General features: G+C 46.9%; 1 protein-coding gene across 2 annotated transcripts in view; it reads right to left on the reverse strand.

Moving 5' to 3' along the window:
• The window catches only part of COL22A1 (collagen type XXII alpha 1 chain), a 327,910-nt gene that overhangs the window by 288,956 nt on the left and 15,031 nt on the right, over positions 1-23,923 (reverse strand). For both annotated transcript variants that reach the window (XM_028852945.2, XM_077942884.1), the window contains exons 2-3: positions 10,563-10,725; positions 5,854-6,420 (exon numbers count right to left, since the gene is read on the reverse strand). In XM_028852945.2, the coding sequence (XP_028708778.2) occupies positions 5,854-6,420; positions 10,563-10,653 (658 nt within the window). In that variant the 5' untranslated portion in view covers positions 10,654-10,725. The remainder of the gene's footprint in view (positions 1-5,853; positions 6,421-10,562; positions 10,726-23,923) is intronic.

Genomic DNA, 23,923 nt, shown 5'->3' on the forward strand with positions numbered 1-23,923 from the left:
GCCCCTCCATCAGTGTCAGCACCCACCCGCTAGACTAATCTCCCTGATCATGGCCACAAACCCATCTGCAAGGAGGAACTGACTCCACATCACAGGTAACTGAGACGCAGGGGGCTAAGTCAACCGCACAGAATGACACTCTCATCAAAATGCAGAGCTGGAGTTTCAATGCTGACATTTTCCCGGGGAGAACCACAGGTGAACAATAAAATGGGAAAATTAATCTCCTCACACAAAAGAAGCCTCGCTCTACTCCCAGCCTCAGTCGTATTGGCAAGTGTAAGCACCCAGGAGTCAAAACTCTCATTAAACAAGAATAGCGCTAACTATGAACATATTCACAACAGGGTGGGAGAGGGGAGGGGATGACCACACATCCGGAGAGAGAAAACACCACAGGAGCATGGGAGAGGCTCCTTCTCTGCATTAATCCAGACCAACATCTCAGCCCAAAAGTCCAAGCGCAAAAGACAGGATGCAGCAAGGGACTCCCTGGCTATGGGGACAGGAGAGAGAGGACCACCATAGCATGCCCCCAAAATAGAAGTAGGTGGAGGCTTTCTCGGCCGTCGCCAGCTGGCATTCCACAGGCTCACTTACAGTGACCCGATAAGCTATATAAAGCTCGTTTTGTGGCCACGACAAAGCCTGGGGTGGAGAAAACTCTTAATTATAGCCGATGCTCTGGGGCTGGCCTTGTCCTCGGCCTCCACCCCACACACTGCAGGAAGCTGAGGCTGAGATTGCATCCCCCGGGAGCCTCTGTCAGGCGATGGAGAAGCAGGAGTTGATGCCATGACACAGAGACACTTCCATGGCCACCAGCATCACGGCAGACCTTAGGGAAGGCCACCGGGGAGGTCAGGCCACTAGGGAGGCCAGAGATGATGCCTGAAATGTGCCTGTAATAACACTGGCCATGTGTTACTGTTGTTACTGTTGTTATTCCACTCCTCAGTCTGCTGATACTTGTTTTCATTTGTAAAATGGGAATAATGATTTTTTTTCAAGTTCGTTTCAGTCATTCATTCAACAAACAGCCACTGGCCACCAGGTCTGAGCCACATCTGTTCTAGACACTGTGTAGTTTGATTATTAGATATTCAGTAAGATTCCAGAAGGATGGTTGAAAGCACTCACTCTTAGGCAGTAGGTTCTGACCAAAGAAAGGCTTCCACACCTGTCCCCAGCAATCCTGGACAGGCCACTCAGCCCCTATGTGTCTCTGTGCCATCAACCATAAAACAGCCAGCCTGTCTTTTCCAAATCTGCACCAGCCTTCAAAATCTAACCATTTGTCTCTGTTCACCAAAGTGTGAACACATTCAGTATTTCCATTATTGTTGGCTATAATTTCAGATTTGCTTCATGTTCTTATTCTTTTCTTTGGCGGGGGTGGGGTGGGGAGTGAAATAGATCATTGCCCATGAACTTCTAATGTGCACATCACAACAGCAAGCACAGAATTAACTGTCAGGCCACTGCCCTTGATTTCCTTTAAACAATATTTAGGAGCTCATCCTACATACTAGTCTCTGCTCTAAGCACTGAGGTACCACAAGGAACAGACTTTGCCCTTGTGAAGCTTATATGCTTGTGTGTGAAGATACACTAGGCAGGTAAACTAATGCATATATAAAATTACACACTCTGTTGTGTAATTGTCTGCCATTTTCCTGCTGCCCCAAGTAGACAAGAGTTTCCCTTTCAAGGACAAAGAGGATGCCAGATTCACTACTGCATCATGGGCACCTGGCCTGTGTCCAGCACAGAGGAATCACTCAATGTGCTTGAATGAATGAATGAATGAATGAATGAAGTGAATGTTTACTACAATGCATGACTGTTAATGAAGGAATGGATAAATGAGATTGAATCAAATGGCTGTTTTAATGCATGATTATTGAATGAATGAATGAGTTGGATCTAACTGAATGATGACTACATCAAAAAAAAAAATCCTGATATTTTTAGTCTACCATTTTCCAGCTCATCAATAAGTGGCCCCTATTGAGACTAGTTCCTCCTCAGGCTGTTAAGTCTCCCACAGGCATCCTCTGTGTACCAAGAGATTTCTGGTGTTCAAATTCTGCCATGCTCCCTGATTCAATCTCACTAGCTGCTTTCCAATATGTTACTATTAGCTCTTTTATTTTGTTTTGCTTTGTTTCTAATTGAAGCAATTGTAAGGGGATTTCATTTCGTTTGTAGCCAGAATAGACCAGGCCCTCTTCATCTCACAGCTGTATTTACAAAAACTGATTCCCTTTAGATGACTGAGCATTCACTTAAATCTTACATCTATTTTAGGATTTTGGAGAAGCCCTGTCTTCACAGAATCCATGAGCTTTTCCTGACGAGATCAGGGCGGACGTGTGTTCTGGGCTGGCCTGCGTAGGTTTCCCTTTCTCTTGGTAACAGCTCACTGGTTTTCCTTCATGTATCAAATCCCTTTCCTTGAGGGAGCTGGGCTGGGAACTAACTCCACTCCCAAATGTTAAACAAGGTCTTGTGACAGGCCGAAAATATTCAACCTATTTCCACTCCCAGACTAGTGATTGGTGTAGGGACGGTCACATGACCTACCCTAGTCCAGTGAGACTGAGCGCCAGGCCTGCTGGGTAATAGTCTCTTCTCCTCCCGGGTTTGCAGGCAGACATGGCTCTGAGATTCACTGAGAGGTGTCTTGCCATGGTGTCCCCAGGTTGCCCTCCCATGTCCATTCTCTCCCTCTGCCCTGTTCCCAGCCCAGGAGGCCAGCCACTGTGACTGCATCACTTGGCCTTGCTTGGCTGGAGTCAGACAGGGTCAGGCTAGTGGAAGGAGCAGCCATGCAAGAGTAGATAAGGGGCAGGGGCTTCTTTCTTGCTCCCTCTCTGCCTGTGTGTTGTGGTCTGGCAAGAGAACTGTATGCCTTCATGACTAAGGGTCCTACAGGGCCACCCAATCTCAGCCCTCACAGACTCTAGTGATACACTCCATCCCTTCTCAGCTGGCTTCTCCCATCACTAGTTTGTGCGTACCTCAGTATCCCTTGTTGATCTCACCCTCCTCTAAATAAAACCTTCATCAGAGTCTCTTCACTGAAACCCATTTACCAGTATAATTCTGATACATAAGTCAAGCCAAGAACAGAGTTAACACCAAGACAGAGGAACCCGGAAACGGAGAGTGGAATGAATGGATCGAGGTTTCATCGCTTGAAGCTGCCTGACCTCTGGTCTTTCAATTGAAAGTCATAATATTATCAAATTTGCTTTACCAAGGTCAATGATGGTGAAGCCCATGTTCTGGAGGCACGGGGGAGAGGCCTGGAGTCTGAAGGCCTGGGTTCTGTTCCCACCCCTGGTGTCTATTAACTGTGCGGTACATCCCAGGGACTTGACCTCTCTGGGGTTGTCTCTGCCATCCTCAGAGCCATCCCTGGGCATGAAGGAGCTTCAAAGTCTAGAGTTGTCTCTGCTGAGATCCAGAACCACTCTGAACCAAAACTGTCAGGATGGCACAAACAAACAAACAAACAAACAAAAAACAGTGGGAAGGATCTGGAAGTAACCTGGTTTCCCAGCACTCTGCATCAAGGGGTTCTGGATTCTGGAATGACAGGTAGAATTCATTGTTCCTGAGCTACCACATTGAATTTCTACTTCTTAGCTGGGGCTGTGACCCTGTGCCTAGATCTTATCTGTACAGATTTCTGATTCATCCAGTACGCACCTGGATCAATCCCATAGCTCCAGCCCTGCCTGAGCTGTCTCCTATCACTCCTCTTTCCCCACCTGACCCATCCCCTCTCGGGCTTACAACTGAGGGCCCAACATGCCTTGAAGCTGTGCCTTCCATGATCTCAGCATTCTGTGTGCTCTTATCTATACAAAAGACAGAATCCTTATCCTATGAGGTTGTGATACGGGTCAGTGAAGTCACTTATGGAAAGTCCACAGCCAATGCCTTGCATACTCTAGGGTAGATTACCTTCACTTAGCCTTCTGGGCATTGATTTCCACCTCTGTAACATGGGCCAAGTCATCAATGCTGGATCTCTCCTGAAACACAGTTCTCTGAATTTCTCCAGCAGTCTTGTGAAAGGCCTCCCTTTGTCCTGCTGTTCAAAACAAGTCGCATTCCATTCCCCACAGAGATCTGACCATGTCACACCCCTGCATAAACCCTCCAGCATGTCTTCACCTTAGCACACAAGCCCCCCCTTTATGGGGACCCTGACAATCTGGCAACACCCAGCAGCCCTAATCCCCTCCTTTTCCCCAGCTGCATGGGCCCATGATGGTTCACCAACCATGTCATGGCATCCCTTAATCCCACTCCATCTCATCCTTCTCAATCCCATGCAGTTCATGCTCCTGCTCTAAATAACCTAAGCACCACTTCGTCCAGGGAGCCCTCCCTCATTCTCCGTATCCCCACACATACCATAGTCACACATGGACCTGGCTGCCTGTGCCTTTATTCAAGTTTACCTGCACAGTACCATATTCCCTTCTATGTGTCTTTCCTGCTTTCTAGACTATGAGCACCCTGAGAATGGGTGCTGTGTCTTATCTTTTTCTGTAGCCCCAAAAATCAGCACAAGGTCACACAAAAAAGTAGATAAGCATCTGATAAGTATCTGTTGAAGAAATAAGTGGAGATTAAAAGAGCCAACACAGAGAAAAGGGTCATACTGTGGTACAGCAGCCTAGAGCCACCCCAGTTTCAGAAATGGTTTAGCTGTGTTCTCACGGGGCTGCAAGCCAGGCACAGCCTCAGGATCAGGCCCCTGCCTCCCCTGCTGAGTCACACCCAGCTGCCAGCACCTTCCATGCTGCCCCAGCCCCCCAAGGCTTTCCCTGCCCCTGGCCAACGTATAACCTACGGCTTCCCAGTCAGGGGTTGTTCAGTCCCCTGCAGTAATCAGAAAGACAGAGGCTGAGGCTCCACACTCCACCTGACCAGCTTCAAAGCACAGCTCCTGCTAGGTCTGGAGGAGAAGGTTACTCAGCACCCACTGTGACCCAAGAAGGACAAATGTCACCCCAATGCAATAGGAAGAGGCAGAAGCTGGAGACAGTGTAGAACATGAGAGACCCACTTCACCCTTCCTGTCCTGGGGAGGGGGCTGTCCTCAGAGTGACCCCCACTAAATCCTGGAGGTCAGGCTTCCAGGTCAGAGCCCTGGGGACCATCAGCTCTCTGCCTCCCCTCCCCATACCGCCAGCCACAATCAACAGATTCCAGACAAATAAGCTAGAGGCCTTGGGTTATCTCAGAGGGTACCCGGTCAACAGCACTTGGCCTCTGGGATAAGCAGCTCCTGATTGTGTCTAAATGACTGACTCTGGGCTGCTGGGAACAGCTGACGGAGCCTGTATGTGCCCATTTTCTTGCATGATCCCTTATCACAGCCCCTTGGGAGACCCTGCTATATGCCCAGTGCTTTAGGCCAGACTTTGCATGCACAGTTTCTAGCTTTCACAGCTCCGGGCAGTAAGTAGAGGATGTTCCCATATCAGAGGTAAAGATGAGACACCAAGTATCTCCCAGGTGGCAGGGTGGTTAGAACCCAGCTCTCTTTCATTCCAAACCCCTTCTTGCCTCCCCTGGCGACCTCTGCCTCTGGATGGAAGAAGACATCGCATCTTCCTGACAACAGGGATGTCCAGGGGGTGCACGTGCTACTAAGTTCCCTGTGTGGCCAAACCCAAGAATGTGGGTTCCCTCCGCCTCTGCACCTGCTACTTCCCCTGCCTTCCTGGAGCCGGCCGCAGGGTCCCTATCTGCCCAAGGACCCCTCCCGTGGGCTCAGCAGGTGGCGTCACTCTTGGCAGGGGCCGCGTGGGGCCCGGGAGCACTCACTTTCACACAGACGGCGCCGCAGTTTGCCCCGGATCTTGTCGATGGCGTTGAAGTCGGACACGTGGAAGACGTGGGCGGACTTGGGCTCTGAAGCGATCTCCTCCAGCTCCTCCTTGAGTGCCTTGCCCACGCCCACGGCGAAGATGCGGATGCCAGCGCGGTGGGCAGCCGCAGCGGCGTCCAGCACCAGGTCCTGGCTGCGGCCGTCGGTGAGCAGGATGGCCACTTGCTTGTAGGCGCGGTCCCCGGGGCGGCCTCCGGCGCGTGGGGAGAAGCTGAGGGCCGTGATGTAGCGCAGCGCGTCACCCGTGTTAGTGTTGCCCCCATGGTAGGCGAGGCGCCGGGCGGCTGCCTTGACCTCCTCCCGCGAGCCGAAGAGGCCCAACTCGAAGGCTGTGGTGGGCCGGTCACTGTAACGCACGACCCCCACACGGGTGCGGTCGGGGCCCACCTCGAACGTATCCACCAGGTTGGCCACCCACTGCCGGACCTTCTCAAAGTCCTCCTTGCCCACGCTGGAGGAGGTGTCCAGGAGGAAGACCAGATCGTAGTGGACACTTTTGCAACCTGCAGGGATGAGAGAAGGGGTGGCATAGGGCAAATGGGCATGGAAAGGGCACTGTCCTGGGGCATAAAGGTCACTGGGGTCACACACACCTGCTCAAATGCCTGCCTGCCCTGTTTCTCATGACCCAGGGGCCCTGGGCTGCCTGAAGGGCCTGAGCCTCAGTTCCCAAACTTTCAGTTGGCAATAATGATGAGTTTTCCCCAAGACTACTGTGAGGCTCAACTGACAATAGGTAGCATCACATTAAAATGATTAACAGCCACCACACAGCACTATGCCTCAATCTCTTCACTTTTATTTTGTTTAAAAGGTAACTCCATTTTTTCATTATTTTTCAACCTACCACAAATAATGCATGCCCATTTCCGAGAAGTCAGAAAATGCAATCAAAAGATGTTTAGATGGCCAGGCGCGGTGGCTCATGCCTGTAATCCCAGCACTTTGGGAGGCCGAGGCGGGCGGATCACAAGGTCAGGAGATCGAGACCATCCTGGCTAACACGGTGAAACCCCGTCTCTACTAAAAAATACAAAAAATCAGCCGGGCGTGGGGGCGGGTGCCTGTAGTCCCAGCTACTAGGGAGGCTGAGGCAGGAGAATGGCGCGAACCCAGGAGGCGGAGCTTGCAGTGAGCCGAGATTGCGCCATTGCACTCCAGCCTGGGTGACAGAGCAAGACTCTGTCTCAAAAAAAAAAAAAAAGATGTTTAGATGTTTTAAATGCCCGTATTCCCATTTACACGGAGATAACCACTATTAAAGCATGGTATATATACTTGATTATTTTTTATTTCCATATAATTATTAATAGGAATGGGACTGTACCAGACACACTGATACTTATGCTGTTCTCCCTGCATTTAGTTATAAGGTAGAAATCCATTTCTAGTTTGATCATGCCGGTTTCCATGGCTGCACAGAGTCCTCTGCAGGGATGAACATAATTGATTTAGCCAGCACTCTCCCATTAGATATTTAACGACTCAGCCCTTTAAAATCAGATAATACAAGGGGAAGTGTTTTCCAATCTCTAGAACGCTGCACAAATATACAAGAAACTATCAAGAAGCCCTGGTCTTAAGGCCGGGCGCAGTGGCTCACGCCTATAATTCTAGCAATTTGGGAGGTCAAGGTGGGCAGATCACTTGAGGCCAGGAGTTTGAGACCAGCCTGGCTAACATGGCAAAACCCCATCTCTACTAAAAATACAGAAATTAGCCAGGCATGGTGGCTAATGACTGTAATCCCAGCTACTCAGGAGACTGAGGCACAAGAATCCTTTGAGCCGGGAGGTGGAGGTTGCAGTGAGCCAATATCATATCACTGCCCTCCAGCCTGGGTGACAGAGTGAGACCCTGTCTCAAAAAAAAAAAAGAAAAAAAAGAAGCCCTAGTCTGACTCTTCCAGAAGGTGGGGTTTCGCCATCCCAACAGAAGCAGCTGACCAGGCCTCTGGGAACACCAGGCACAAACATTTGGCTATCAAAACAAAACTGAACAAAACAAAACAAAAAACCACTTTGTTGAAATACCAGATTGGAAAAGGTAAAATGGTCTGGTAGTGGCCTGGGTGCATGAGAGTTGGAGGAGAATGCACCTGCCTGCTCAGCAAGTGACTGTGGATTTGTCACACCCTTTCTCAGGGGCTTTGAAACCTCATAAAGGAGGGTATCTTTTTATCTACCAATTCCAAAGTTAGTGATCTATCCCAAGAAAACAATCAGATAAATGGAAGAAAAAAAGATGTATAAAGAAATTCACAGCAGCATGGCCAAAAAAAAAAAAAAAATGCTGGAGATAATGACACAATCACTTATGTGGAATTAAAGAAATTACTTAAAGAAAAATTATGACGTATTCATTGCTAGGCAGCCATGACAGTGACGGCTGCAGAAGAATCCCTATTTACCAGCATGGATACACTTTTCCAATATAGCACTGGGTGTGAAAAGTTGTTTATAAAATGATATGTATAACATAGAATTTCTGGAAAGAAAACCTATGCATGTGTGTGTGCACGCACATATGCATGTATGCATGACAGAACCTGAGAAGGAAATACTTGCTTACCTCTGGCAAGCAGAGCTATGAGTGAATTTTATTTTTTGTATTTTTTGCTTTTATATTTGCAAGCAATAAAGTTCAAAAAACAGAAAAACGATAAAGCTATACGTATTTACACACATACTCCCACAAATGCTTCCCTATGTGGTCTGAGCCAATGCTACCCTTGAATGTTCCACACACCTACCTTTCCCTCCAGTTTTAAAAATCCAAGTGACAATCTGCATGTCAGGCACTGAGTTATATCCCAGCCTTAGCAGGACTGATCCCTAACAGGATTAGAACTCTGGAGTGTGTTTGACCAGATGTGCAGACTTGGAGATGATTCCTGGGGAGTTTTTCTCCTTGACACAAAAGGTCATTCTTTTGTGCTTGGGACAATAATGTCCCAGGCTGTTCAGGATAATTGCTGCTGAGGGCCAGGCAGACCCTGGCCTGCAGGCTTTAATCCTAGAGCAAATTTGTTTAAAGGCTACAGAAGTTTCATTTGCTCAGGAGGCCTCCCCAAGGGGCCCTTTTGAGCTCAGGGCATATTTTCTCCCAGAGGCCAGGGAACAAGCGGGATTTTGTGCCCGTGAGGCTGGAGTGCGATGTGGAGAGAAGAGATCTGAACTGGGGCGGGTGCCCTGGCTTCTGGCCTTGACTCTGCTAAGGCAGGGGCTATGCCACTGCTGGCAGGTGAGTGCTTTCCTTGGGCCCACCATTTTCCACTCTGAAATGAGGGCACAGAGGAGACCACCCTAGGATCTTTTTGCTTTTAAATATGATAATCCTGTGCATTGGCTGTGCATTTGGGGTTGGCTAGATGGGCGCAGAAATCTCATGTTCCCTGCATGTAAAACAGGACGTCTACAGTTAGTACTGCCCTTCCAGCTAGCCAGGCTTTGAGAGGCTCAGGAAAAAAAAAAAAAAAAAAAGCATGAGACGACTCTGTAAATTCAATAAAGAAATAATGTCAACCTTTCTTTTTTAAGTCCAGGGAGAAAAGCCTTAGAATATCACTTTCTGTAAGATGGGCCCAGCGTTTTGCTTCCTGGATCTAATGACAGGCAGTCTCCCTGGCCGCCTTGTGGGCAGTACACAAAACACCGCACCTGTCTGCTTATTGAGGACCCTAGTGTGCAGGCTCCATGCCGAGGTTGTGGACCCTGATCCCTCCTTCACAACTAAGCACTGACCCATGCCTTCCCCCAGGGCAGGGGCCCTCACACAGGTTAGCAAAACCATGTTGCCATGTCTCTCCCCTCCCGCCCCGGGCCTTCTCATCTCCAGTCAACTTCCCCAATTACCGGGTCTACTACATAAACACACTTTTCTCACCGTCCTGGATGCCTTTGCTAAGTGAGCTCCAGTGTGTACATGTCCCCCAGAATGTGTCCCAGAACCTCCACAGGACAACACAGCCAGGTCCTCACCCGGGCCTCCTCCCCGAGCTCCAAACCTGCACACACTTGGTAGAGACAGGCTCACAACCCAGGATGTGACTGATTAAGATGTGTTAAAGCAACTCATTCCCTCTCTCTGTCACGCTCTCTCCTCCTCTCACACGAACACACACCCATCCCCTCACATTCACACTCACATGCATACTGACATCACCACACATATTCACACACTCCCTCAAACTCACACACATTCTCACACTCCCCCACACACTCCCTCAAGCTCACACTCCCACACACCCCCACACACTTTGTCAAACTCACACACACTCCCCCACACTCCCCCACACTCTTCCTCAAACTCACATTCTCTCTCTCCCTCATACACTTCAAAGTCCCACACACTCACACTCCCCCACATTCCTTCACACTCCCTCACACACTCGCCCTCACACTCACACTTCCTCACACACTCATACACACACTGTCAGACACATACAGGCCCTTGCTGAGCAGCTGGTGACTTTTTGTCCCTAGGTTGGAGGGCAGCTGACTCACACTTGGATTCCAGACTCTCCCTCTCTCTCACACAGTCAGTTGTGAGCTCACTTGCATGCACACGCCACAGCCCATGCTCACAGACACATGCTGTCTGCTCTGTCCCCAGCACAGCATGGCACAGCCCATGGTGGCCCCACCTGCCCGCTGAGCCTGGCAGCCGCCGCCCCCACTCCACAGCAGCAGCATCCAGAGGAGGCCAGCCACAGCGTTCCCTCGGAGGCCGACCATGGCTCTCCTGTTCTTGGGGACAGGCTTCTCTTGGCCAGGAAGAGACGCTGTGAGGGTCTACTGCAGCATGGCCTGTGTGGAGAAAGACACCCTTAGAGGAGGCTCTCAAGCTGAAAGTCTGTGAGAGGCAAACTCTGGGCCCCGCCCAGGGGGATTCCCCCACGCCCAGCCTTCCAACCCATTTTCCCTCCCGGATTCAACTCCAGGCAGCCAATGTGTAACCTTCCAGAGCAGAGCCAAGTGTGACCTCCCTTCATGGATGTATGCCTGGGTCCCCCCAGCCATCCAATTAGCAGATGGGCTTGCAGAAGGGAGTAGGAGAGGGCCTTGTGCCTGAGGACTCCACACCACATCCTGCCTGGTATGGCTTGGCTCTGTGTTGCCACCCATGTCTCCCTCTCTGAAATCCCCACGTGTCGAGGGAGGGACATGATAGGAGGTGACTGGATCATGGGGGCAGTTTCCCCCATGCTGTTCTTGTGATATTGAGTGAGTTCTCAGGAGATTTGCTGGTTTTATAAATGGTAGTTTTTTCTGCTCTCTCACATATTCGCTCCCCTGCCTGCCACCACATAAGAAGCACCTGCTGCCCCTTCCTCCATAACTCTAAGTTTCCTGGGGCCTCCCCAGCCATGCAGAACAATGAGTCAATGAGACCTCTTTCCTTTATAAATTAACCAGTCTTGGGCAGTTCTTTCTAGCAGCGTGAAAATGGACTAATATGCCACTTAAAATCGTTCAGTATCACTGTCCTCATCTGAATACGGCACAGGGGGCTGCCATGTTCCACCCACCCCATCCAGCCTGGCCTCTCACCTTGCCTCACTCCCTCATGCCGCACTTGGTAGCCATGAACTTTCTAGCCATTTCCTGCAGGTTCCAGGTGCACCACACCTCCCTTTGCCCCCCGTGGGAGGGCTTCCCTCTACTAAAATCCTCACACCTACCCTGGGAGCCTCTGGCAATGCTCAGCTCAGATGCTCCCCTTCTGGAAAATTTTTCCCAGACCCCTCACTTCCCTATGGATTGAGGGGGTCACTGCTCAGCTGCCTGCAAGTGAACCCTGAGCTCCTCAGCAGGTGACTGTGACTCTAATTCTCCATTTGCTTCATTGTCAGCCCTTTCGACGGCTTGATCCCTAGAGGCTGAGGCCAGGCCAACTTCACTGGGCATGGAAGATTAGAGCATTTACACATGGTCAGTAAGTACCTATGAAGGAAAGAACTAATGAAGAATTCTTCAAAGGATTCCTGAACCTCAGTGTTTGCAATGGTAAGGAAGTTATCTCAAAGGCAGTTGGGCAAACCATCCTCATAAGGGTTATTCCGCTTCAAATAATTGGTGAATAGTTTTTAAAAGATTCTAATAAACAGAAAAATATTAAGATGGTGGCAAGGGAGTATGTCAGGAGCAAACTCATTTACCCTTTGTAAAATACCAAGCTGATGCCAGTATTTACAATGACCAGAGGGAAGACTGCAGAGAATCATGAAATAACATCTTATGAACTGGCATGTCCGCTGCAGCCCGGAGTCACGTGCCACCACCAGCACCCTGGACCAGGGCTAGGAGGGCTTATCGAAACATAAAAAACATGTGGCAGGGGAGTGAGCTCGTGGGTGTCTGTACGTATGTTTCTGTTGCTGATCTTTCTCTGAATTATGTTGACATTTCCACTCTTCATCAGTGACAATCTAAAATGTTAAAATGAATCAAAAGGGAACCTCCAAAGACCTGGATTAACTGTGAAGAAAATATCAACAGGGCTGTGCCTGATGACAAGCATAGGTAAATCAATTTCTGGGATTATCCCCCTGAAATACACCCATGTGCATATGTGCATGCACACACACACACGCACACACACACACGCACACACAGGATAAGCTAGCTGAATGCATATTTGAAATCATGAGCCACTGGGCTTCATCTGCTGCAGGAGCAGCAGATGAATTATTTGTGGCTCCAAGGACACAAATATTTGTGCAGATAATTGTGCAGATAATTCTGCAGAGAACCATGAAATGACATCCTATGAACTGGCATGTCCACTGCAGCTCAGAGTCACATGCCGCCACTAGGAATTATTTGTGGCTCCAAGGACACAAACGTGCTCTCACCCTGCACTCTATCCAGGCTGCTTCTCCATCCTGTAATGCCCCCACTCCACTTGACCTCCAGATGCTCAATCAGTTCTTCCAACTCCCTATGGAGTGGCTGTGGTCATTCCCATTCTGCATGGTACACCTGATCTCAGCCAGGTCACATAACTTGCCCAAGGTCACACTCCTGGAAGTGGTGGAGCAGGCACTGGACACCCTATAAGCAGCAGATGCATTACTCCAAGGAAAGACAGACCCCCATTCTACATCAAGTCTAAGTGTCTCTGCTGCACCTGCAACCCCTTAGCCCCTGGAGGGTTAAGTCTAGAGATACTCCCCTGCCTCAAATCCCTCCTACCCACTATATTCACCAAATGCTAATGTATCACACAGCTTTTTTTTTTTTTTTTTTTTTTTTTTTATGGAGTTTTACTCTTGTTGTCCAGGCTGGAGGCTCACCGCAACCTCCACCTCCTGGGTTCAAGCAATTCTCCTGCCTCAGCCTCCTGAGTAGCTGGGATTACAGGCGTGTGGCCACCACACCTGGCTAATTTTGTATTTTTAATAGAGATGGCGTTGCTCCATGTTGGTAAGGCTGGTTTCGAACTCCCAACCTCAGGTGATCTGCCTGCCTCGGCCTCCCAAAGTACTGGCATTACAGGCATAAGCCACCATGCCCGGTCTCACACAGCTGTTAGTACTGCATTTTTAGACGCATCTCACCAAACAGATTTATGGCCCTGTGCTGGGCTTATATCAAATGCCTCAAAAATTTTGTATGGAACCTTTGTTTTCCAACAACCCATTCAGGTTATATCTATCCTCCAAATTTTGCCCACAGACTTCCATCTTTTTTCCCACATCTCCTGGTACTCTCTGCAGGCTTTGGGGCTGATATCTGGATGCTTACATCTGGAGAAATTATTCCCCATATCACTTTCTCCCCTCTGGTCCTTTGCCACCTCCCTGATGAATGAGTGGATGGATGCATCCAGTCATATTTCTCACTTGAGGGTTAAACATGTATTTGTTCCCATGGGATCTGGCAGGGGTCCCAGGCACAGCCTGTGCCATGCCAGGCTGTGATCATCTGCCCAGGGCCTGGCTCCCCTGTGGCCTAGTGAGGAGGGTCTTTGAAAGCAGTGACTGTGTCTTACTGGTTTCTGTAGTACTGGTGGCCGGCGCAAAGCCCAGCACAGAATTGGTGCTCAGTTAATGTTCATATTTGAAGGGAAGGAAGAGAGAAGGGAAGAGAAGAGGTAAAGGAGGAAGGGAGAGAAAAAAAGGAAAGAAAGAAGGGGAGGCTGATGACTCAGCTACCTTAGGGAAATACTGAACTCAGAGAATCTGGACTATTGGCAGTTTCTGAGCATAGACTCATCCAAGCACATTTCCTGTCTCTATTCTGCCTAGGACTTACTAGCACCCAAACCTGATCTCTTTTTTTTGATTTTGTCAACAGTAAAAGATTATTTTGGTGACTATTACTAATAGAAAAGAATATTAAGAGTCTGCTTCAAGAAATGGGCTAAGCAGTTTTTGTCCACATATTGTCTTATTGGAGCCTCACATTCATGCTACGAGCTAGGTACCAATATCTCATGAAAAAAGTACAGCTTGGGGGGATTAAAGTCTCAGCTGTGAGTGGTCGTGCTGGGATTTGACCTCAGGTCACAGGCTGTTCTCCATCCCCTTTCCATGCTGGGGATGTTTTCTCTCTTGTGTGTGTGTGTGTGTGTATATATATATATATTACTTTTTAAAATTGTTGTGGGTACATAGTGGGTGTATATATTTATAGGGTACATGAGATGTTTTGATAGAGGCTTGCAATGTGAAATAGCCACATCATGGGGAAGGGGGTATCCATCCCCTCAAGCACTTATCCTTTGAGTTACAAGCAATCCAACTACACTCTTTATTTTAAAATGTACAATTATTATTGACTATAGTCACCCTATTATGTTATCAAATAGTAGGTCTTATTCATTCTATTTTTTTACCTGTTAACTGTCCCCACCTCTCCCCACCCCCTCACTATCCTTCCCAGACTCTGGTCTCTCTTTTTTTTTAGATGGAGTCTTACTCTGTCACCCAGGCTGGAGTGCAGTGGTGCCATACCAGCTCACTGCAACCTCTGCCTCCCAGGTTCAAGCAATTCTCTGCCTCAGTCTCCCGAGTAGCTGGGATTACAGGTGCCCGCCACCACGCCTGTCTAATTTTTGTATTTTTAGTCGAGATGGGGCTTACCCATGTTGGCCAGACTGGTCTTGAAGTCCTCACCTCGTGATCCACCCACCTTGGCTTCCCAAAGTGCTGGGATTACAGGCGTAAGCCACCACGCCCAGCCAATCTCTCTTAAGATTGTAACTTGAGCAATGTCTGGCCTATTAAAAATGCCTTTAAAATGTCACCATTATTGGCTACCTAGAACTATACCTGTGGCACTAGCACTATTGTTTTAATTGCAATTTCTACTTTGGGACATTTAGTAGGCCATTTTACTTATTGAATATGCTACAGAGGACATCTGTGCACCTAAGTCTTAGCCATGTGTAATTATTTTCTAAGGGTAAATTTGTAGTAAAACACTTAGGGGGTCATAAGGGTTTTGCAGGAATCCTGACTCGTATCGCCAAATTGCTTTCCAAAAAGGTTGTACCAATGTCCACCGCCTCCAGCAATGTGTGAGTGTGTGGGTGCCCCTCTCACCACCTACTTGGGAGCATTGAGTATTATCACTCCTTCCATCTTTGGTAACTCAACAGAAGAGGCATTGTTGCTTGTTTCCTATGCATTTCTTTGTTCCATGAGCCTTCTTAGCTAAGTGTATTTTCCCTTCTGTATATTTTATTTTCATGTGGCTGTACATTTCTAAAGGTATTTTTCATTGTTAAAGCCAATGTCCTGGATAGGGAAAACAATATACATTTCACTATTGATTTCTTCATTTAGGAAATATTCACGAGTTGCCCTCCTGTGCCAGGTGCTGAGGATAGGCAGATAAATGACACTGAGCCTACCCTGCACAGGTTCCCAATGACCCTGTGACACAGGTAAGACACACACTGGGGGAGGGAGGATCAAGTTAATGCTGGTAGAAGGAAGCCCAAGGGGTTGTGGGGGAAGGCAGAGAGGCGGGGATGTCCATCACCTGACTATTTTAGGGGATGTTCAGGCTTCCCAACTTCCTTCCAAAGCGAGTTTGGAAGGCTGAGCAGGACTCAGCCAGACAAAAAGTAGGTGATAATTTCAGGCAGAAGGAATGGCATCTGCTAGGCCCCAGAGGGGGCCAGAGCGTGATACTTAGGGAACCTCCCCCATGCACAACAGGTATGCGGGTTGCTCTCAGGAGAGGTATAATCTGGTTCCTACCACCTTCAGGACAAAGTACACTCATCTTACCAGGGCACTACAGGCCACTTGTGAGAGCACAGGGTATAATAGTCTGAATGACAATACTCAGAGAGCAGCAGGAGGCAGCTACAGGAACAGGAAGAAAGGCACTGTCCAAAAATGGAACACATAAGGGCAGTCAGAGTTCCAAGGTCAGGAGTCAGATGGTCCAGGGGAGAGGCACAGAATCTTAGCAAGTCAGAGCTGATCACCCAGCCTGTATGCTTCACAGCTGTAAGGAGACAAGGACTTGTTGGACTTGTCCATTCTATTGCCCAGCACCTAGAACAGCTCCTAGCATGTAGTGGTCACCTAAATAAGCATTAGATTGAGAATGAATGATGAACGGCCAGCATCTGATGCTGTTATAGTATCATATTACATTGGGGTAGCTAGAAGTCATTCATTAGAAGAACATAGACATCTTCAAGGAACTATGAAAGTAACTGATTATTACTTATTATCCACCATGTGCTAGGCAGTATCTGGTTAATGCATGAGCTCATGTGGCCCTTCAGGGCAGGCATCATCATTTTCACTGGGTAAAGGAGGACACTGAGGTGGAGAGAAGGTATGTGTCTCTCCCCAGGTCACTCAGTTGATGGAAGAAGGGACTGGGGCTGAAACTTAGGCCTCTTCTGGGCACTAAACCCACACTCTCTCCCTGAACTCAATGGATACAACAAATCCAAATATTAGCTGCAACTACTGAGCCACTGTTGTCTTATGAAATAAGAAAGATGGTGGCTGGTGACGGTGGGGAATAAAATGGATCATCCATCATTGTTCAGTATTTTCCCGGGTTCTAGAAATTTGATAATTTCCCTCATTGCAGAAACCGGGCTTTATCAATGTTGTAATCTCCAAGTTTTTAGAGAAATCTTTGTCATATATCTTTCTAAATACTCAAGAATAGAGAGAACTAAAGACCAATATCCTTTATAAACATAGATGCAAAAATATTTACCAAAAGAAATGCAAATCAAATTTGGGCAGCATATGAAAAGTAACAGACACCATGACCAAGTGAGATTTATCTCAGGAATGCAGGAGTGGTTCAACATACAAAAATCAATCAATGTAACATACCACACAGTGAACCCAATTGATGCAGAAAAAGCATTTGACAAAATCCAGCATCCTTTCATGATAAAAAATAAATAAATAAACTAAGACCATAAAAAAACTTCCTTAACATAATAAAGGCCATCTATGAAAAACAGCTAACATCATCCTCAATGGTGAAAGACTGAAATTTTTTCCAAGAACAAAACAAGGATGCTTCTTTGCCATATCTACTCAACATGCTACTGGAAGTTCTGGCCAGAGCAACTAGCAAGAAAAGGAAATAAAAGGCATTCAACTTGGAAAGGAAGAGGTAAAATTATCTCTATTTGCAGATGGCATTATCTTTTTTTTAGGGATGGGGTTTCATTCTGTTACACAGGCTACAGTTCAGTGGCACAATGATAGCCCACTGCAGCCTCAAACTCCTGGGCTTAAGCAATCCTTCTGCCTCAGCCTCCCAAGTAGCTGTGACTACAGGCACATATCACCATGTCCAGCTACAGGTGGCATGATCGTATATGTGCAAAAACCCAAATAATCCCCCCAAAACTGGTAGAACCAATAAACAAATTCAACAAAGTATAAGATACAAAACCAGCACTCAAAAGTTTGGTGCAGGCTGGGCGCAGTGGCTCAGGCCTGTAATCCTAAAACTTCGGGAGGCCAAGATGGCGGATTGCCTGAGCTCAGGAGTTCGAGACCAGCATGGGCAAAATGGTGAAACCTCGTCTCTAAGAAAATACAAAAAAACAAAAACAAAAACAAACTAGCCGGGTGTGGCAGCATGAACCTGTAGCCCCAGCTACTCAGGAGGCTGAGGCAGAATAATTGCTTGAACCCTGGAGGCGGAGGTTGCAGTGAGCTGAGATCGTGCCACTGTACTCCAGCCTGGCGAGAGAGTGAGACTCCATCTAAACAACAACAACAAAAAGGTTTGTTGTGTTTCTGTATACCAGTAATGAACAATGCAAAAATAAAACGAGGAAAATGATTTCATTTATGATAGCATGATAAAGGATAAAATGTTAGGAATAAATGTAATCAACAATGACATGTACACTGAAAACTATGAAACACTAGTGACAAAAGTTAAAGACCTAAATAAGAAGAAAGATATCTCATCTTATTGCTTAATGGTTGACAGATGTCCTGTCTCGGGTGACGAAAATGTTCTAGAAATAGAGTAATCACAGTAGACTTGCAAATTAGTACTCATCACCCCCTTTACCAGTGAGGAACCTGGGTTCAGGAAGGATAGACAACTTCCTTAAGCACACAGCCCTAGTAATGACAGCTGGTTTTGGCATCAGATCAGAAGGGCGCCAAAGCCCATGCTCTTTCCAGCACTAAACCATTAACGTACATTATATGCTCATAAGTACAGTAGCTACTTTAAGGGCTTTATAAATAATAATTCATTTAATCTGAACAGTAGGTGCAATTAGGCCCATTGTACAGAGTAAGAAACTGAAGAACTTGGGCTTAAGTAATCCTCCCGTGACTCCCACATCTAGGAGTTATGGGAAGGATTCAATCCCAAACAATCTAACCATAGGTCCGTACTCAAGTCACTCAGCAGCATTGCTTCTCCCAGGATGTTTGCAATCTGGCTGGAGCAACACTTACTTCATAAGTACAGAAACAATGAGAGAAAAAAGCAAAGGATATAGTCAAACACCAAACCATGTACCACCCAGTTCACAAGAAGGAGAGGACAAGAGCATTGAAAGAGAAAGGGAAAATGTGCTGCAGAAGAAACTTTCACTTAACCCCCGAGAGGGAAGAGCATGGCTTTCTTTATCCTGTTGATGTGATGAATAACATTGATCGCTTTTCAGATATTGAAGCAGCCTTGCATACCTGGGACATATCCCACTTGGTTGTGATGCATAATTATTTTCCTATGTTGCTTGATTTATTTGCGAATATTTTGTTGAGGATCTTTACACCCGTGTTCATGAGAGTTACTGGTCTGTAGTTTCTTGTAATGTCCTCATTTGGTTTTGGTATTAGGGCCATGCCGGTCTCATAGAATGAGTTAGGAAGTATTCCCTTTGCTTCTATCTTCTGGAAGAGATTGTGGAAAAGAGAACGGCTTTCTACCCAGAAATAAATGGAGTGTTTATAACAAAATGTTTACTGAGTGAGGAAGCCCTGGTATGGAATCCTAGCTTTGCCGCTTGGTGGCACGAATGAACATTTCTTATACTGTTTCCTCAACCATTAGAAAGGGATGATCTCTACTCTATCAGGGGATATGGTAAGGATTACAGGAAATGATTTCTGCAAATCCTGCAGCACAGGCCCTGGCACAGAGTAGGTGTTCACCAAACATGAGGTTCCTGGAACTTCATCCCCTCTACACGCCCCAGCCCATCTCAGGTTGCAGCCTCAGCATGCATGGGGTACCATTATTCCATCTTCTCTCTCTCACCCAGCCCTGAGCTGTTTTCAGGGATTAGCTGCCAAGCTGGCAGGATGTAGGCCACACCCCTGTCCCTGGGAGGCAGAGCTCTGCCATTAGTCTCCCAAAAGTCCAGCAATTAATTTACTGAGCTGAGTTCCTTCCACAAGCCAGCCTATTGCCATAGTAACCAGCATTCCCATTCAGAGACCCAGAGGAGGGAGGAGGAAGAGCACTGAGCAGAAAGCAATTTAGAGAGAGAATGAGATTCGGCAGATTGCTAGGGCAGCCTGGGCAGAGTTCGAGCTCTGTCTGAGTCAGAGGGTCTGGCCTCTACCCATTGAGGTGGGGGCTGGGGGAATGAGGCACTGCTGATGTGTTGCTGGGGTGATGGGCAATGTTCTGGGCAGGAATCTGGTTGGGACATAAGCGCATAGTACGTCTGTGTCCAGACCACTGAACTGTGTCCTTCTATCACAGACCCAGCTCGGAACCACTGGCACAGTCCTGCTGAGCTGTCTGTGATGCAAACTGCACTTGCTGATCAGAGAGGGGAAGATAGAATCAGGCGGCTTCTGTCTTAAGAGGGCTTCCTGGGAGCCCAACCAAGCTTGCGTGCATCCTGGATTCGAAACTCAACTCTGTGGAGCTTGGAGCAAGTCCTCTTCAGTCAACAAATACAGACTGAGTACTTTCTACATGCCAGACCAGGCACTGTCACAGGTGTCTGACGACTCTTGGGGCAGCTAGCATAATGACTAAGCTTTTCAATCAGCATCCCTGTGTTCAAATTCCAATTATGCTGCTTACTAGCTGTGCAAACTAGGGGAATTCGCTTAACCACTCTGGACGTCAACTCTTTGATGTATGAAGTGGGGATTCAAATACTCATCTCACAGGTTTTTTTTTGGGGGGGGGGGTTAATTAAATGAGTTACTATATATAAAAAGCCTAAAATATACCTGGACATAGATGGTGCTTAAGCCACACTACTTTTATGACTTTCCAATCCTTAGATTCCTCAACTATAAAATGGGAACAATATCCCCTACTTCAGCGATCTGTGAAAGAGATTACATGAGACAATGGATGTGATAATTTTTATAAAGTAAAAGGTTTCCATTACTGTAATTGGCTATCAAGGGGAGATGCGTTCACCTGAGCATTTCAGAGAACTCGGTTGATGTTGACTGTATAGGGGTACCGTGTATTTCATTGTTTTAGTCTCTAATTCAATCATGCCCTAAATGCATGGTAGGCATTTTATATTACACACTGTCCAAGGAGCTTGCAGCCTAATGGTGGAGACAGACAAGGAAGTAAGTGCTTATATTTCCATATGGTCAGTGGACATGGTGTCATGGGAGCTGAGTGGACAAGTACCTATCCTGGGCCTGGGAGGTCAGGGAAGGCTTCCTAGAGGAGGTGATGCTGAGCTGAGTCTGGAAAGATGAGTGGGAAGCAGGCAAAAGGACAAGGGCTGCCTTCACCAGGAATAGCCCACCTCCCATCTATTATTACTCATAGAATGAGCCAAGGAGCACAGTGGTTTGGAGGAAAAGATGCAGAAAACAATGAAAGTTCAGGCTGGAGCAGAAGGTAGGAATTCATGGGGAGGAAGGCATTCAAGTGTAAGGAAAGAACATTAATAAGAAAGCCTAGAGACTTGTGCAGTGACCCAGAGAAAAGGTTCAGACATGCTTGGATAGCCCCTGGAGCCAGTGGATGTTTACATGTATGCGAGTGGCATATACCAATGTGATTTAGGAAACTCTGTTGACAAGGATGGACTAGAGAGACCAATGAGGAGTTCTAGTGCAACGATTCAAACAGAAATCCCAACAACCTTCCATAACATATCCATGGGCAAAGTGGTCCAGCTGCAGATTCTATGACACTGGTGACTGGCAGGGAGCAGGAGATTGAGGGAGAAGAACATCTGGAAGCAAGCCCAGATTTCCAGTTTGAGCATCAGGGAGCCAGTCAGTGAGGGGACTGGGTGAAGAGTGCAGGCTGGAAATACTGAGGTAAATTTGAGGTACCTGTAAAACAGTCAGAAGGAGAGCTCAAAGGCAGATGGACACTTGAGTCTATGGCTCAGAAGAGAAACTGGAGCTGGAGATACTCCTGGAAAAGTACAGAAGGAGTAGAAAACAGAGCTTTCAGTGGTATCAGTGTTTAGGTGAGTCAGAGGAGGGAGAGGAGCCCCATATGTCCCATCTCTGACCTTAGTGTCAGCTTCACTTTCAATTACTACACTTTGTAATGTAATTGAGCATGCTACAGTACTTCTGTATCTTCAATTTTCTTCCCCGATCCAATATTTTCCTGTGACTTTTATGGTAAAGAGTATTGTATGGTGTATTTTTACCTTAAAAAACAAACACACAAAAAACCTGGTTAGTTTGGTGTAGTGGTACACACCTGTAGTCCCAGCTACTCAGGAGGTAGAGGCAAAAGGACTGCTTAAACCCGGGAAATTGAAGCTGCAGCGAGCTATGAACACACCACTGCACTCTAGCCTGGGTGACAGAGCAAGAACCTGTGTCTTTAAAAAAACCTGTATTTTTCTGGGGTGGTATCAGCAAGGCCCAGCCAGGAGCTGAACGTCTATCCTCACTTAGGCCATCTTACTATACCTAAATGAGGTGACTGTTTACTAAACAATAAAATTAAATAGAATCCAGAGTTTATCAGAATAATGGCCAGTGTTGAGGATACAACTGAAAGTAACTCATTACACTGAGAACCAGGGTAATTACAGCTTGAATGAGAAAATTCAATCAACTTATTCCAATGCTGAAATAACCCAAATTTTCTCACAAATATTTTTAAAGCAGAAGTCATAGAAATGCTTGAATAAACCATAACAAACACTCTTGAGACATGAAAAAATAGAAACTCTCAGCAAAAAAAATAGGAGATGTAAAACAGACACAAAGAGTAATTTAAGAGCTAAAAAAAATTACAATAACAACATTTAGAAAACATACAGCAGAGGCCTAAAACTAGACTGGAAATGAGACAACTGACTAAAAAAATCAGCAAACTGAAACAACAGACCAATAGAATTTACCCAATCTGAGCAACGACAAGAAAACAGACTGGAAAAAAAAATGAGCAGAGCCCCAGGAATCTATAAACAATAACAATGTGCATAACTTTCATATCACAGCAATCCAGGGAGAGAAGAGTATGGAGCTCAAAAGCATCAAAGAAATAATGGATGATAAATTCTCAAACTGGCTGAGATCCTAGAAGTTGTCGATCCTATTTATCCCCAAACAGAATAAACCCAAAGAAATTTATGCTCAAATACATCATAATCAAACTTCTGACAACCAAATAAAGACAAGTAAAAAATATTGAAAGAATCTAGAGAGAAATGACACATTGCCTATGGTGGAAACACAAATGACAGCCAATTTCTTACTTGAAACCAAGAAACCAGGGGCAAATGGCACAACATTCTTCAAGTGCTGAAAGAGAACTGTCAACCCACAATCTTCTATCCAGGAAAAATATCCCTCAGGGATAAAGGGAAAGCAAAGACCAACTTAGTGAAATGGGTCCCTAAGAGTAAAGACTACCATGAGGCCCCTGAAGACAAGCTTTGTTCCCGTTGCTCAGCTAACTGCCCATATAGAACATATGTTCTACAGCCCTATCAGTTCTCCCACCCCGGTACACCTCAGGTCTGCCAATACCTCCCCTTCTCCACTCATGCTGGTGGAGACCCAGCCTCCTTTCTTTTTTTTTTTTTTTTTTTTTTTTTGAGACGGAGTCTCGCTCTGTCGCCCAGGCTGGAGTGCAGTGGCGCAATCTCAGCTCACTGCAAGCTCCGACTCCCGGGTTCACGCCATTCTCCGGCCTCAGCCTCCCGAGTAGCTGGGACTACAGGCGCCCGCCACTGCGCCCGGCTAATTTTTTCTATTTTTAGTAGAGACGGGGTTTCACCATGGTCTCGATCTCCTGACCTTGTGATCCGCCCGCCTAGGCCTCCCAAAGTGCTGGGATTACAGGCGTGAACCACCGCGCCCGGCTCAGCCTCCTTTCTCTCTTGCCTGGAGCACAGCAATAACCTCCTAACCGGTCTCCTTCCTTGCTCTCTTATTTCCCTCTACACTAGATTCCCTACAAGGAAGCAGCATCATCTTTAAGAAAACAAAAATACAAAAAAAAAAACCTAATACTTAGTCACAGATTATTTCCATTTTTTCTCATTTCTTTCTTCACCCAGCTACAGGTACAGCTTCAGTCACATGCTGCAGATGCAAGGATGTATTAGAAATGTGACTGC

This window comes from Macaca mulatta, chromosome 8, assembly GCF_049350105.2.
Source record: "Macaca mulatta isolate MMU2019108-1 chromosome 8, T2T-MMU8v2.0, whole genome shotgun sequence".
Taxonomy (NCBI): domain Eukaryota; kingdom Metazoa; phylum Chordata; class Mammalia; order Primates; family Cercopithecidae; genus Macaca; species Macaca mulatta.